The sequence below is a fragment of the Sus scrofa genome, chromosome 2 (assembly GCF_054392235.1).
Source record: "Sus scrofa isolate SSC_HxYL_T2T_F1_AM1 chromosome 2, Sscrofa_HxYL_maternal_Yorkshire_Landrace_v2.0, whole genome shotgun sequence".
Lineage (NCBI taxonomy): Eukaryota > Metazoa > Chordata > Mammalia > Artiodactyla > Suidae > Sus > Sus scrofa.
The window spans coordinates 30,714,256-30,730,732 of record NC_139384.1 but is presented as its reverse complement, the minus strand read 5'-3'; the positions used below and the strand labels follow the sequence as shown (position 1 = coordinate 30,730,732).

Here is a 16,477-nt window from a genome sequence, read left to right as displayed (position 1 = left end):
TTATTACATATGTAATTATTTATTTATTTATTTTTACTTTTTAGGGCTGTGCCAGTGGCATATGGAGGTTCCCATGCTAGGGGTCCAATTGGAGCTACAGCTGCTGGCCTACACCACAGCCAGTGCAACACCAGATCTGAGCTGCACCTGCGACCTACACCACAGCTCACGGCAATGCCAGATCGTCAACCCACTGAGTGAGGCCAAGGATCGAACCTGCAACCTCATGAATCCTAGTCAGATTCGTTTCCACTGTGCTATGACGGGAACTCTCATATGTAATATTTTTTTACCTGAACCAAGTTCTTCTCATTTTTTGTGTACTTGTAAAAAATTGTTGTTTTGGAAGTTCCTGGGCCAGGGATCAAACCCATGCTACCAGCAGCAACCAAAGCCACAGAAGTGACAGCACTGGCTCCTTAACCTCTTGAGCCACCAGAGAACTCCAGTGATTTACATTTTTGATAGTTGTTCTTTTGAAACTCCTACTCACCTTAGAATGTTCAATATATTAGACTAAATGTGGCAGGCTAAAGAAATAAAGAATTTATAGGAGTTTCCGTAGTGGCACAGTGGTTAACGAATCCGACTAGGAACCATGAGGTTGCGGGTTCGATCCCTGGCCTTGCTCAGTGGGTTAAGGATCTGGCGTTGCCGTGAGCTGTGGTGTAGGTCGTAGACACGGCTCGGATCCCGTGTTGCTGTGGCTCTGGTGTAGGCCAGCGGCTACAGCTCCGATTTGATCCCTAGACTGGGAACCTCCATATGCTGCGGGAAGTGGCCCTAGAAAAGGCAAAAAGACACACACACACACACACACACACACACACACACACACAAAATCTCTAAAGAAAGAATTTATAAATGGTGGGTAATAAAATATTATTTTCCCTCTTTATTCTTCAATAAGACACTGGAAGAACATGAGACAGAGACAGGAATGAAGTCTAAAGAAGCCAGAAAGTACATATTCAGCAGTCTGGATGATATAGTGCATGTGAGTACCACAGTCACACTTGTCAATCTTAGATGCTTATGCTGGTCAACTTGAATGCCAAAGTGCCACAAGACGTTAATCATTTTCTAAGTGATGGAGTGATTGCTGTTTTTAAGCTTTGTTGTTGTTGTTTTTAAACAAAATTATTTCTAAGGTTTCAGAAACTAAATTGCATTTGTCTTTATCAAATATTTAATTTACATTATCTCATTCTTTAGTAAAAAGTATTTTCTGTAAAAGGGAAAACCCTAGCAGACATGTTTCTTTTACTTATCTTGGTAGAAGTGGATTTGTTTAGTTACAAAATTTTTTTCCTGCTTTGAATGCTCTTTGATACCTCAAAATATTTTTGATAATTTGTTAAATTCAATTATTCTTTCTTATTTCAAAATAATTGTAGTTCTTTATTCTTTCCCGTGTGGTAGTTTGTTTTGTTTTTTAACTGTGAGACTTTAGCATATGCTACATTGTATGGCTTATTTTTCTTAAACAACTTGAATTTCTGATTTTGTAGGTGAACACAGTGATGGATTTAGAAGGAAGTGATCTTTTGGCTGAGAAAGCTGATAGACGAGAATTTGTTAGTCTGTTGAAAAAAATGTTGCTGATTGATGCAGATTTAAGAATTACTCCAATTGAGACTTTGAACCATCCTTTTGTTAACATGAAACATCTTCTAGATTTTCCTCATAGCAACCAGTAAGTTACTTTAAAATCTTTTAAAATGATCCTGGAGAAATGATAATGTTAAATCTATAGAAAACCAGTGTGTTAGAAAAATGATTCAGTTTCTTCACTAAATATAAATAAACTGAGTCAAAAGAGGTTAAGCCAACTTGACCAAGTTCACATAGGATAGTAAGTTGCAGAATAAAATTAGAATGCAAGTCTAAATCACATTTCAATGTTCTTTTTCCAAAATAGCAGACTGAGTGACTGAATGATGTTTTCTTTACATGACATTCCTACCTTAATGACCAGGCATATTTGTAGTTAGAGGAAGTGTTAACAGCTTTTCTTTCTTCAAATTTGAGTCCTGCAAAAAACCTCCATTTTCTGTTTCTCTTCACACCATTTACTTTCCCCTCTGCATTGTGAAAGGAAAGGCGGTTTTTTTATGGGTTAGTAGAGAAGAAGGTATACCCAAAATGCCAAGGCCTCAGAAGTGCTACCTTAAGTAAATCTTAACCCCTGGTCCTCTTTTTTATAGGCTGAAGAGAGTAAAGTAAAGCACTTAAAACGGCTTCTTTTAGTATTTTTAAAAGGCTGAATGAAGGAGATAAAGGAACAACCTGATACTCATTATTGTGAATTACTTTTAAAATTAATACTTTTATAAAGTCCAACTCCCCTTCACATCCCTAACACTTAAAAATGTCTAATGGCCTCTGTGTATAAGCACTTTGAAAATAGTGGGATAACCACATGCATGGTGCCATTAATTTAGGGATATGGAGATAGAGAAATTTAGAAAAAAGTATTAGAAGTCATAAAATTATAGTATGCTAACCAGAAAGCTCTCACTATTGTTTTACTGTCTTGAAAAAATATTTCAGATATAAGTATATACTCTAACTTGCTTTAAAATCTGATGTTATTCTTACAGAATTTCCTAGTAGAAATAGTGTTGGAAATAAGCAGATTAAGTGCACACCATAGACTTTTTTCCTTTTGGAAATAATTTTTCATTTTAAACTACTGTAAACATTTGAAAAATAGTATCACAATTACCTTTCACTTTTTCTCTTGCAGTGTAAAGTCCTGTTTTCATATTATGGATATCTGCAAGTCCCATCCAAATTCATGTGACACAAATAATCACAATAAAACGTCACTTTTAAGACCAGTTGCTCCAAGCAGTGCTGCTAATCTGACAGCAAATTTCACTAAAATTGGCACATTAAGAAGTCAGGTAAGAACTTAAGAGTATTTGATAATTTATAATCCTTTTTTTTTTTTTTAAAGTGATTGCTCATTTTGCTTTTAAAGTGTGCAGAAGTTTCCATGTCAGCAATTAAAAGTTACAGTGCTGATGAAGTCTTACTATGGCTATTCTATTAAATTTCTAATGTTTCAGGGTAGCAATTGGAACATACCTACTCAAATCCTTTTTTTTTTTTCTTTCATTCTTTTGGTATGATCTACTCTCCTGTGTCTCAACTCCACAGAAAGTAGACTTTGGCAAAATCAATTTCTGGGTCCATTTTTATCACAGAATTAAGATTTCATGAAATGCATTTGAATTCTACTTATAAAGCATGTGTATAACAATGGGAAGGCTGCTCTGTATAATGAATGCCATGTACCTCAATTGTTTCAGGCGTTAACCACATCTGCTCATTCAGTTGTGCACCATGGAATTCCTCTGCAGGCCGGAACTGCTCACTTTGGTTGTGGTGATGCTTTTCAGCAGACACTGATTATCTGTCCCCCAGCTCTTCAAGGTATTCTTTTATGTAAATTACTCTTTGAATCTAGGCATCTATTCATTAAATACACTGCATGAATTTTGCTTCATTTAGTGCCATCTTTGAATTTAATTTAAGCTGGTCAGTAGCCTTTAGACCAGTGATACTCTTTTCTTGACTGGAGCTCCATTGTAGTCATCATTAACAAAATGGATCATGTGACAGTTGTATTTCCTATAGAGTCCAGCATGAAAAAAAAATACCTTAGTAGAAACTAATAAACCTGGAAACTGCCCTATACTGGGTATAACTGCTTCAGATGCTTAGATAAGTACTTATTGTCTGCATATCCTCACTAGACAGACATTGCAGTGACCGGAGAGCTCAGTTCTTTAAATTTTGGTCAAAGGATTTCTGTCCTAAAATGTCATAGTCTTGTTCTACCCATAGCTTAATTTTGTTTTGTTTTTTCCTAAAGATTGGTTTTGATCAGATTGTCCTTATTTAGGTAAAAATGTCAGCTCAAATCTTCAAGTGAAATGGACAACAGAATACCTTTGAAGAGGCCATAAATTCTCAAACTGGGGAACTTCTTAGTGCTAAAAGAGTGATAGTGGTCAACCTTGAGACTAGAATAACTAGAATAAAGCCCTCTTTCCCATATGCTTTCCTAGCATTTTGTCCTTGCTAGCTAGGCTTTAACATTTGGTCGTGTCTTAAATCAGGATGTTGATTTCAAATGGACCTTAAATAACTCTTTGACGTGTGGTGGTGATGCTGTGTAGTGTAAGTGAGAGTGCTCAGTGCTAAGTCAGGATACCTGGGGTCTAGTTCTGTTTCTGCTATTTGCATCGCTATTTCAGACAAGTGTATTAATCTATTTCAGCCATAGTCAACGAAAACAGACCGAATAGATACGGTCTTGATCATTTTCATCTCTAATATTTTTAGATTCTGAAGGTTATTTGAAATTTTTATTTGATTTAAGGATGTGACCAACTTTTTAAAGTATTTATTTCAGTATCCCCCACAGTGTCTAACACAGCACCAAGAATATGTTTGTTGACTTGCTTGACTTGTAATGAGAGGTATGAAAACCTGGCACCTCTTTAGCCACTTCAGTTCTACCAGGGTAGCTTTGGTCTGTTACCTTGACAGTGACCCATGGACAATCTTTTCTGTGTACCAAAATCAGTAACTTGATTGAGCAGCATTCTTAAAACATTCAATGAGATTTTTATGTGGCTTATAATTAATAAAAGGTTAGTAACCTTTCTGTTCATATGTTAACAACAACTGCGAGTGGTTCATAACAAAGATAACAATTAAAAGGAGATATTTTTTATCAAATGACTTAGTAACTCATTAAGTGTCAAGAAGAGTAGTTTTAGAATTAATAGAAAAGCGAAATATTTTTATTGAGCTAACAGGTGTAGTTGCAGCCACAGGCAGGCTCTATAATATGTTGTCTCATTGTTTCTTATTTTAGTATAGTGTTTGCTTAGAAACGAAAGTGTCCCCTCCAGTCTACTTTGGCGTCTCTGTAGAAAGTCCCAGTATTGGTCTTCTTACTCCTTTATGTCATGGTGTGTCAATCCATGTGCCAAATGTTGAAGAAACATTTTAAAATGATTATTGGGGAGTTCCTGTCATGGCTCAGCAGTAACAAACCTGACTAGAATCCGTAAGGACACAGGTTCAGTCCCTGGCCTCGCTTAGTGGTTTAAGAATCTGGCATTGCTGTGAGCTGCAATGATTTAGGTCGCAGATGCTGCTCAGATCTGATGGTGCTGTGGCTGTGGCGTAGGTGGGCAGCTGCAGCTCCAGTTCAGCCTCTAGTCTGGGAACTTCCATATGCCGCAGGTACAGCCCTAAAAAGACAAAAAAAGAAAAAACCCAAAACAAATGAAATGATTATTGGGTAGCAGTTATGGTACTATTAGAGTTTGTATTTTTAGTCTGTTGTCTTTCACTTAAAAATTTTTACTTTGAAGCTACAGTGTCATATTCATCATGAATTGCATGTATTTTAGATACTATAGATATAATATGTAGGTATAAGTGTTTAGATGCCACAGCCCTCATATTGCACCATTTTTAAGTATAAAAGACTTCAACAAGCTTTTACTTAACAAACTTGAGTATAGGTTGTATATACTAAACAAGCACTTGACATTATTTGGCAATCTGAAAAGCTAGTTATTCATCCTTTCCGGATGAAAACTTCTATTTTAGAATCAAATGCATTCTAGCAAAATTTTCCTCATTGTACTAGAACTGTCTTTTTTTTTTTTAAGGTCCACACTCGTGGCATATGGAAGTTCCCGGGCTAGAGGTCCAATCAGAGCCGTAGCTGCCGGCCTACTGCAAAAGCCACAATGCTTTACTCTCTTAAAGTTTAATACCATAAAACTTAATATTTGCAAGGTGCTTTTGCAATATATGATGCAGATATAGTAACAGAATTAACATTGTTAATGACCCTGCTTTCTAATTTTCCTAGAGGGCAAGCAAAATGGAACATGCTTGTCCTAGAGTTCCAGCAGCTCCCTACTAGAAATAATACTAGATTAAACCACATTGATCAAAGCTTAGTCGTATCATCATATTAGGCAGAAAAGGTTTTTTTTGTTTTTTTGTTTTTTTTGTCTTTTTGCCTTTTCTAGGGCTGCTCCCACGGCACATGGAGGTTCCCAGGCTAGGGGTCGAATTGGAGCTGTAGTCACCAGCCTACGCCATAGCAACAGCAACATGGCATCCGAGCCACTTCTGTGACCTACACCACAGCTCACAGCAACTCCAGATCCTTAACCCACTTTGCCAGGCCAGGGATCGAACCCTCAACCTCATGGTTCCTAGTGGGATTCTTTTCTGCTATGCCATGACGGGAACTCCTCCATGTCTTTTATCAGTGACAGAACTATTTGAAAGAGAAAATAAAGCTACAGTAGCAAGCTTTAAGAGGCATGGGAAGTTTCAAAAACAATAAACGATTCAACTCTATGCATTTTAAAATGGTAGAACGTGTAGCTTTATAATAATTTTTAGAATGATGTACCACAAGGTAGATAAAGTATCTCAATTTTCCAGTAGACTGCTTTGTTAGAATTAGGAAAATTTATGCAGGGAATTTTTTTCCATAATTCATAAATTTAAAAGTTGTATACATTAATTCATTGAAAAGTTTTTTCTTTTATTTGAGAATTATTCTTTTTCTGTTTTCATAGGTATTCCTGCAACACATGGTAAACCCACTAGTTATTCCATAAGGGTGGATAATACAGTTCCCCTTGTAACTCAGGCCCCAGCCGTGCAGCCACTACAGATTCGACCTGGAGTTCTTTCTCAGGTTGGTAATAATGCACCATATTGGCATATGTGCTGCCCAGACCCCCATACTCAAGTAGAGGCCCTAATCTGCTGGTAGTATATTAGCTTGTGCTCTTGGAAACAGTGAAAATGACCTGGATGGGAATTTGGTCCTTATAGGTTATTGACTTTAACTTTCATAATTATTAGATTATTGTTATTTTATTTTTTATTTTAAGCTGTAGTAATGATGAGTTACTTGTAACTTACTAGTTTTTCTTTTGTTTCGTTTTGCTCCAGCAGACCTGGTCTGGTAGAACACAGCAGATGCTGGTGCCTGCCTGGCAACAGGTAACACCTATGGCTCCTGCCACTACTACATTAGCTTCTGAGGGTGTGGCTGGTTCACAAAGGCTCGGAGACTGGGGGTAAGTTAAAAACAAAAGTACTTCTTTGCGAATAGTTTGCAAGATAGATCTTGGTCAAGTAGGAATTCAATTTTTAAAAATTTTCTCCCTAGGAAAATGATTTCACACAGCAATCATTATAGTTCAGTGATGCCACAACCTCTTCTAACCAATCAGATCACTTTATCGGCCCCTCAGCCAATTAGTGTGGGCATCGCACATGTTGTCTGGCCTCAGCCTGCCACTACCAAGAAAAATAAACTGTGCCAGAACAGGTTGGTGTTCATATTTTAATTTTCCTCTGCATTTTGAAAATTAATCATTAAAATAAATTTTGCATGTACACCAAAGGGTCACTCTGTTGTATTCAAAATGACCTCTTTGATAGCTTTGTTACAAACACTAAGCCAGCTCCCTTCTCAATTTCTCAGAGGTATTTTGGTAAAACTAATGGAATGGGAGCCAGGAAGAGAGGAAATAAATGCTTTCAGTTGGTAAGATTGTCTTTATTGCCCTTTTGATTTATTAATACCTATAATGTTAGACAATTCTAGACACTCATATCACATTTACCAACAAATTGACTATTTGAATATATGTAAATGCAACCTACGCTGATATTTCTAGATATTTTATATATCACAGACTCATGATCTATATATTAGTTGTGTTATGTATAATCTTGAATGAGTGAAGATTCACATTGTTCATTATAGCAGGCTATCTTAGAAAAATATCATGTATACATTTTGCTTATAAAAATGACTCATTGTTCCTTTGATTGCAGGAGTAATTCTTTGCAGAATACAAATAACCCACAATCAGCATTTATTTCTCCAAAGATAGTAAATGGAAAAGATGTCGAGGAAGTAAGTTGTATTGAAACACAGGACAATCATGACTCAGAAGGAGAGGCAAGAAATTGCTGTGAAACATCAATCAGGCAGGACTCTGATGCATTAGTTTCAGATAAACAGCGGCAAACTATCATCATCGCTGACTCCCCAAGTCCTGCGGTGAGTGTGATCACCATTAGCAGCGACACTGATGAGGAAGAGACATCGCAGAGACATTCACTCAGAGAGTAAGTGCCAAAAGCAGTTTCCTGTGATTCGTTGCATCCTTCAGGAGTGATGATGGCGCCCTCCGGTGCCGTACGAAAAAAAGAGAAAAGCTTTGTGATGTATTGTTTGTCTGTGTCCGAAACTGTGTAAACATCCTGAATAATATTTAGCATGATTATGATAGCATTTTTCTTTTGTTTACGAGCTTTAGATGTTTGTCATTGTAGGTTACTTGTTTCATATCCTTAACTAAATTATGTAAATTTTGGCTGCTTGGGGAGTATGCTCTCATTTTTGACCTTTTTTTTCCCTTCCCTCTTTTACTAGATGTAAGGGTAATCTTGATTGTGAAGCTTGCCAGAGCACTTTGAATATCGATCGGATGTGTTCCTTAAGTAGTCCTGACAGTACTCTGAGCACCAGCTCCTCAGGGCAGTCCAGCCCATCTCCTTGCAAGAGACCCAACAGGTAACTTCAATAGCAGTGTATTTTAAATCTTAGGTCTACTAAAAGCCTATGATTTCTTTTGTTGTTGTTAATGTATTAAGTACCTGGCTATTACCACAGGGGCTTCTCTCTGGATCATAGTTGTTGAACTAGATCACCTTTTGATAAACTCAGGTTTTAAGTAGTAATTTTTTTTATTATTACGGAACAGGAAAAAGTGAGGTACTAATAAACAATTTTGAAGGAATCATTTGTTTTCAAGTGGGTGAGAAAGCCATATTCTCAACTTTCGCTCCACAGACTACTACTGTAACTTGGATGTGGAATAAAGATATACTTTAGCGAAATAAAAAGGAATGTTTTGGGAGTTCCCATTGTGGCTCAGCAGGTTATGAACCTGACCTAGTATAAGTATGAGGATGCGGATTCGATCTCTGTCCTGGGAGCTTCCACATGCTGCGGGTGTGGCCAATTAAACAAAAACAAAGCAAATGCTGTGAAAATTCCAAGAAGGGAAAGGGGGCCAGGGATCAAGGGTCAGGATGAGAAAAGAAATAGGAGAGAGACTCTGGCTACACCTTCAGAGACGTGGAAGAGACCTTTCAGATAACTGGTTAGCTAAAAGGACCCAAATTACCACTAAAGACATAAATTTCACTAGAATTTAATGAGAAATATCTAAGTGGCATGCTTATATGTTTGTACATTTCATTTCAGATATCCAGAACAGTGCTTGTGTAGTGTCGTGATGAAATCTTCTGTAATTTATAAAATGGGATTTTATGAACTGCTACCAAGGATCAAGTGGAAAGGGAAAGGAGGGAAAATGACATGCCAGGAAGGTGTTTCTAGACAGACAGAGTTAGAGTTAGCAGTCTGAATAGGGAATTAACGTGAGAGTCTAGGAAATCTATGAAGAGATGTTTTTGGACAAGGAAGAAGTTGTAATTAGAAATGGAATAATTGAATACGATTCTTGTCAATTTGCTGGAGCCTGGAAATTATTTAACTTTAGATTTAACGTTGAAAAACATTGTTCATAAAACTGCTTTCTTGTCCTAGTATGTCAGATGAAGAACAGGAAAGTGGTTGTGATACTGTGGATGGCTCTCCAACATCAGACTCTTCGGGACATGACAGTCCATTTGCAGAGAGCAGTTTTGTGGAGGACACTCATCAAAACACAGAACTGGTAACTTCTACTGACTCGGAAACCAAACCAGCTGTTTGTACTGTGGTGGTGCCACCAATGGGACTAGAAAATGGATTGAATGCCGATGAGCATATGGTGAACACAGGTAAACTGAGTTTTCTCTATTTTCCTGATTGTGCCCCCACTCCTTTAATGGCATATGGAAGTTCCCAGGCCAAGGATTGAATCTAAGCTGCAGCTGTGACCTATGCCACAGCTGCAGCAATGCTGGATCCTTAACCCGCTGTGTTGTATGGGGATCGAACTTGTACCTCTGCAGCAACCTGAGCCACTGTAGTTGGATTCTTAATCCACTGTACCACAGTAGAAACTCCTGATTGTCCTTTAAAAGATCTTAATTTAGGATTATCAGAGCCAAAGTCATCTATGAATTTCCAACTTGACCCTGCCAATTCCATTGTAGAAAAGATGTGTCTTTTTTTGTCTTTTTTTTTTTTTTTTTTTTTTTGGTCTTTTGAGGGCCGCACCCGTGGCATATGGAGATTCCCAGGCTAGGGATGGAATCGGAGCTACAGCTGCTGGCCTACGCCACAGCCACAGCCATAGCAACTCAGGATCTGAGCCGCCTCTGCAACCTACACCACAGCTCACGGCAATGCCGGATCCTTAACCCACTGAGCAAGGCCAGGGATCGAACCCACAACCTCATGGTTCCTGGTCAGATTCGTTTCTGCTGCACCACGACGGGAACTACGAAATATCTTTTAATATCATTCAGTCCTTAGAAACCATGAGATCTTTTCTTTTTATTTAATTTTAATCACTGCTGTCTAAAATATCTGAAGATCTATCTGATTTTCATATGAGAAGGAAAAAGCAGCTACTCTAGTATCTTGTTCTTGCCAGATTCTATATGCCAGCCATTAATAAAAGGACGATCTGTTCCTGGAAGATTAAACCAGCCTTCTGCAGTAGGTAATCGTCAGCAAAAATTGACATCAGCATTCCAACAGCAGCATTTGAATTTCAGTCAGGTATGTTTGTGAATTTATGAGTCTTTGGGATTCAAATTCAGCAGTTTTTCAGTTGGAGGGAGAAGATTCTCAAACTGTATTAAATCTTAATAATTGTTTGCCCTTTTCATTATCCCAAGTGTCTTAAGAGTAACTGACTTCATAACAGGATGATTATCAGATTTTCCATAGAACTGGAATTCTTCAGAAAGATTATGTTCTTAGGTTCTCTTAACTAATTTTTTTTTACTGTGTTTGTTTCCTTAGACCCTTTAAATCAGAATGCACATCAAGGGATAGATGGCTGCATTTCTCATTTGTTAGTTGTAGTGGTGTTGAGAGATGCCTTTATTGAGTGCTTTCTATCTAGTCAGTACTGTGCTTGGCAGTTGTATTTCACTTGGGGGTGAAGAAAATCCTGGTTTCGCCAAATGCTGTGTCTATTACCTTGGCCAGGTCTCTTTGACAAGTCTGGACCACAGTTAATGAGAATAATCGCTGTATTGTAGGGTTGTTTTAGAATTAAATAACGTTGTGTACATAAAGTGTTAGCCTTACACATAGTGGGTGCTCCATAAGTGGTAGCTGTCAGTAGTAGTGAGAAGAGCAATAGTACGAGCAGCAGTAGTGGCAATGTTAATATTATAATGGTGTGCAGTAACACTTGTTGAAATGTTAATACTGATATATATATATATATTTATAAATAAAATCGATTGATATTTTCCTCTTCTCTATTTATACTTAGTATATAAACTAAGGTCTGAGATATCCTCTGTGGGTTACCAGTCACAGAATATCTTGCACTTTCCCTTTTTTCTTTTTCACTTGTGAAATGTGTATTCAGTCATTTTGTGTGCTTTTGTTTTGTTTTTGGATAGGTTCAGCACTTTGGATCTGGGCATCAAGAGTGGAATGGAAACTTCGGCCATCGAAGACAGCAGGCTTATATCCCTACTAGTGTTACCAGTAATCCATTCACTCTTTCTCATGGAAGTCCTGGTCATACAGCCGTGCATGCCCATCTGGCTGGAAACGCGCACCTCGGAGGACAGCCTACTTTACTTCCGTACCCATCATCAGCTACCCTCAGTAGTGCTGCACCAGTGGCCCACCTCTTAGCCTCTCCATGTACCTCAAGACCTATGTTACAGCATCCAACTTACAATATCTCCCATCCCAGTGGCATAGTTCACCAAGTCCCAGTGGGCATAAATCCCCGTCTGTTACCATCCCCAACCATTCATCAGACTCAGTACAAACCAATCTTCCCACCACATTCTTACATTGCAGCATCACCTGCATATACTGGATTTCCATTGAGTCCAACCAAACTCAGCCAGTATCCATATATGTGAAAACTCAAAAGAGTATATTGAGGAAGCTCAATGATACAAACATTTGATTAAAAATAAAACATGGTATTTAATAAATATTAGCCATGGCACAAGAAAATTATTTTTGAATCATGTAGACTTGGGTGCAATTTAAACAACTTTGAGCTTTAAAAAAAACTCACTTTTAATGTGTTTTGCACATTTGGTATAACTTGTCTTTGGTCATGTTATCTTCTTATGTAGTAACTCTAGACAGGTGACTTATGGGAGCAGAAGTCCAGTTTTGCTCCTGCTATTTTTTATAAAATTGCCTTCTAACTAGTGCAAGACACGTCCATATTTGGGAAGCCATTCTGTGTACAGACTTAGAGCACCATATGTCAGAAATTCAGCATACGAGTGAATTGTATTATCTGTGTCTTAGTGTATAAATGTTGGGTCACTTACCTAAGAAATTGAGCTATTGTTCTTTACATTTGCATGTGTCTTTGCATGGGCAAAATGTTGCCTAGACTTTGCTCTTAAATGTTGTTCTAATAATCTCAGCTGCATTGTAAACCGTTCCCACACATAGTGCCTTAAATATTTGAGGTTGTTAATGTTATTACTATATATAAATGTTGAGGACTGCAGCACTTAAAATTCAGACCTACTCTTTAGTTTTCTTTGATAGAGTAATGTTCATTTTTGGTTTTGTGTGGTATGATTTCAGGTTGTAGCTGTTTTTTTCTTACTAAGAGGGCAGCATGTTTGCTATAGCTGAATTCTGCTGTCTGATTTTTCAGAATGATCTAGCTTCAAGAAAAGCAAGCAGGTAGTAGTGCTTCGGAAAAATTGAGTCAGTATCTAATGGATAGTTGATATCTGTCACTACACAGCATTTTATATACTGTTAAGTGAAACTGCAATACAATCTAAGTTTATTTTGGGAGTGTTTGCTGTATAATTGGATTTCATAAAATGTTTAGAGATGCAATAGGCATGACTTTGAGTAGATAATGAAAGAAATTGCAAAATGCTCATTGATTCATGATGTGGTTTCATCCTAGCTTGGGCAAACCATGCAGTATTTAATAAATAGTAGCAGAATATTTACTATTGAAGCTTGAAAAGATGTGAGTTCTTTGTGTGCAATTTTTCATTTATGCATGTAAGAGGGTTTTGTTGGGTTTTTTTTTTAAAGTATTTTTACATTGTAGTACTTGTTTTGCTTGTTGGTGGTGTTTGCTTATTTAATACATTCCGTCAGGGACAGAAATTACATGCTTTTTTTTTCCTAGGAAGTGTGACTTGGGTTTTTCCCTCTTTCTTTTTTTTTTTCCTGGTGGTGGTAGTGGTTATGTTTAAATGAAGTTGCTTTTACAGCACCAAAGACTTAATCATCCATTTCCTATATAAAAGGTAGCTACTTTTTGCATAGACCTCAAGTATATTGTAGTGTAGAGGTGGAATTTAAAGGAAGGTATTAAACAGGCTGTGTTTTAGCTTATGGGCAAGTAATAAATTGTATCATTTATCTTGAATGTATCATAGATAAGCTGCTATATAACGATTGCCACTTCAGATAGCTGTGAATTAGGTGATTAACTAGTTGTTATTTAGCCTTCTAATTTCTGTATAAGTCTAATTACATGAAATAGAAGTTGGGGTTTTGATTTTTTACTTTGCTTTTCTGTTTGGAGTGTCATTGTAACTACTGTATTGTAAATGATGGAAAATAATTGCATATGTTATTTTGGGGTGTGTTATTTGCATCAGTATTTTATCTCTTAATGTTCGTGCTCATCACTGCATATAAAAAAACTTGGATGTATCAATGTAACTTAATTTTTTATTTTCATACTGGCAATGTAGACACTTGAGAAAGCTGTATCTTGCAGGCTTGACTTAACTTTTTTTCCTTAAAAATCTGGAATATAATCTTATACCATTTACTGGAATAAACAGTACAAAGCATTTGAGTGTAAAACTTTCCAAATGTTTTGGATTTACAGCGTTTCTTTGATAAATGAATTGCATACCACTAGTACAGCTCTAGTACAGCATTGACAATAAGCTAATAATGGATAAACTTTTCTTTACTCCATTAACACAAGCAGTGTTTTATTTAATAATCATCAATGAAATAAATGTGCCTGAAGTTGATTTTAAAAATTACAGTATTAGATCATAAAATAAAAACCAGCAGTACGTTTTTAGTCACACTGAAAATGAAGGACTTAATTTTCCCCACAAGTTTCAGTGGTTTTTAGTAATCAATTCTATGCATTTTATATAAATAGAAATATATATATTACACATAAAAGGAGTAGCCTAAGATTAATTTAAAAGGTTATTTACAGATCGTAAGCTTATGGAGTCATTATGTAAGGGAATTGCTGCCCTCCACAGCCTCCAAAAAACACAATTTTGTTTATCTGGTCCAGCAGATTCCTGGTATCTGCTCACTTGGTGGAAAAGAATCAGTGCTGGCAGTGGATGTTTCAGAAACACCAAATGCAAAGGATTGATTGATGTTTGTACCAGATACAAAACTGGCGCGCGGTTTTCTTTTTGTTCAGGGCCATGTTTACTACCCTGAAACGTTGTGTTTTCTGTATTTCAATTCCAAGATTGAGATGTCTTGTTAAATTGACAATAAATGGTAAACTTCAGTGTTTTCATAATACAGTAGTCCTGTTTGGTAAAGGCATACCTGAGTTAAGTACACTGTTCTTAACTGATTCTAATCATGGACTTTTTATGTGTTTTAAACACATTGAGAAAAACCGCTCAAGATCCTGCTAAGGTCTAAATTTAGCATATTGACAAAAGAATCTGGATTTATACCCTCTTTAAAACCATTTTTACCAGTTTTCTTTGGTTTTAATGCTTTCTTAAATAAAACACTGCATGACTTCCAAGTTGCATATTTGCATAGTAGTTTAATTTGCAAATTATTTTTAATCAAATAGCCTGATATTTTGTTTGTTTCTTTCAGGGTGTTTAAATATGTTACTGTAGTAGCAAAACTTTTTCATTTTAAAAATCTCTACTACTAATTTTAAAGTTGGTTTGTGTTAAGTAAGAGTTAAATCATACACTGCAAGGTGTAGAAAGATTTGTTTTAATAAACCCAATGACATAGATTTGATTACTAAGTTTGAACTGTTAACTGTTTAACAATTTTAGACTTGTGGCTTTCTTTCTTTGGTTTGTTTGTTTTTGCTTTTACTTCTATGCTACACTAGTTTGCCATGTAGCAATTGCACTGTGCAATATTACAATAAGGACTGGGAAAATTTTTATGGATGTAATGTCTATTACGGTTTGCGATAGTATTTCTCTCTAGTTCTCAGTGATTTAAATGTGACCAAGCCTTCTGTACTTTGTCACAAAAAGCGGGTTTTCCAGGTGACTATTTTGGTGAGTGTCAAAATAAGAATTTATGGTGTATTACTGTCGATTCACTTTGAATTAAAAAATATATATTGCAGCAAACAGCTTGTTGACTTTTTTTCTGCCCCAGTACCTTCTCAGTCTCGCTCAGTAAAGTTTTAATTGAAGTGTATTGCGTGTGGGCACTTTGGTGTCTGGCTTCTTTATGTTGAACATTTTGTTCGTAAGATATAGCCGTGTTGTGTATCGTTGTGGTTCGGTTATCCCCATTACTGTATAGTATTCCTGTGTGCATGTGTACTAATTTGTCTGTTTTGTTGATAGACGTTTGAGTTGTTTCTACTTTTTGTCTTCTAGGAATAGTGCTGCTCCAAACATTTTTGTTCATACCTTTTGGTGAATACATAGGCTTTTTCTTTGGGTATATGTGTAGGTCTGGAATTTCTGGGTCATAGAGGATACGGATGTGTCACAGCTTTAGATGTTACAAGCAAGATTCCAAAGTGGTTAAAGTAATTTATACTCATCAGCCATGTATGAGAGTTCTAGTTACTTTCTTTACATCCTCACACATTGTATTTTTTGTGTCTTTTGATTTAGTCATTCTTCTGCTTGTGAGTTGTTCAAAATTATGTGACTATTTAGCCCAAAACACTGATCCTACATATAGGTGAAATCCAGATTTCGCAGCGTACTTGAAGTTAAAGTTGGCTTCTTGAAAATATTAGGAAATATTCATCTGTTTAAATGGATCCAGAAATATAAAATATTTTTTCCCTAAACACATTAAAAAAAACGCTGAGCAACACATTATAAACCATTCAGCTAGTGCCTAGCACAGTGCCTGGCACATAGTAGGTATGTCATGTAATATTTTCCATGTTCCAAACACTGTTTGCTAGGCATATATCAGTGGGCAAAAAAAAATTCTTTTTCTCTTACAGATCCTTTTTTTGTGGGAGGG

General features: G+C 36.6%; 1 protein-coding gene across 9 annotated transcripts in view; it reads left to right on the top strand.

Annotated features, from left to right (window-relative positions):
- The window catches only part of HIPK3 (homeodomain interacting protein kinase 3), a 105,790-nt gene extending 90,175 nt beyond the window's left edge, over positions 1-15,615 (top strand). For 3 of the 9 annotated variants that reach the window (XM_005661033.4, XM_021083201.2, XM_085011483.1), the window contains exons 5-17: positions 911-997; positions 1,512-1,696; positions 2,750-2,909; positions 3,318-3,441; positions 6,633-6,754; positions 7,015-7,142; positions 7,235-7,396; positions 7,553-7,615; positions 7,909-8,205; positions 8,513-8,653; positions 9,695-9,930; positions 10,692-10,819; positions 11,680-15,615. In XM_005661033.4, the coding sequence (XP_005661090.2) occupies positions 911-997; positions 1,512-1,696; positions 2,750-2,909; positions 3,318-3,441; positions 6,633-6,754; positions 7,015-7,142; positions 7,235-7,396; positions 7,553-7,615; positions 7,909-8,205; positions 8,513-8,653; positions 9,695-9,930; positions 10,692-10,819; positions 11,680-12,156 (2,310 nt within the window). In that variant the 3' untranslated portion in view covers positions 12,157-15,615. The remainder of the gene's footprint in view (positions 1-910; positions 998-1,511; positions 1,697-2,749; positions 2,910-3,317; positions 3,442-6,632; positions 6,755-7,014; positions 7,143-7,234; positions 7,397-7,552; positions 7,616-7,908; positions 8,206-8,512; positions 8,654-9,694; positions 9,931-10,691; positions 10,820-11,679) is intronic. The other 6 variants (XM_003122898.7, XM_021083203.2, XM_021083205.2 and 3 more) reach the window with 3 other exon arrangements.
- Positions 15,616-16,477: the final 862 nt, after the last annotated feature.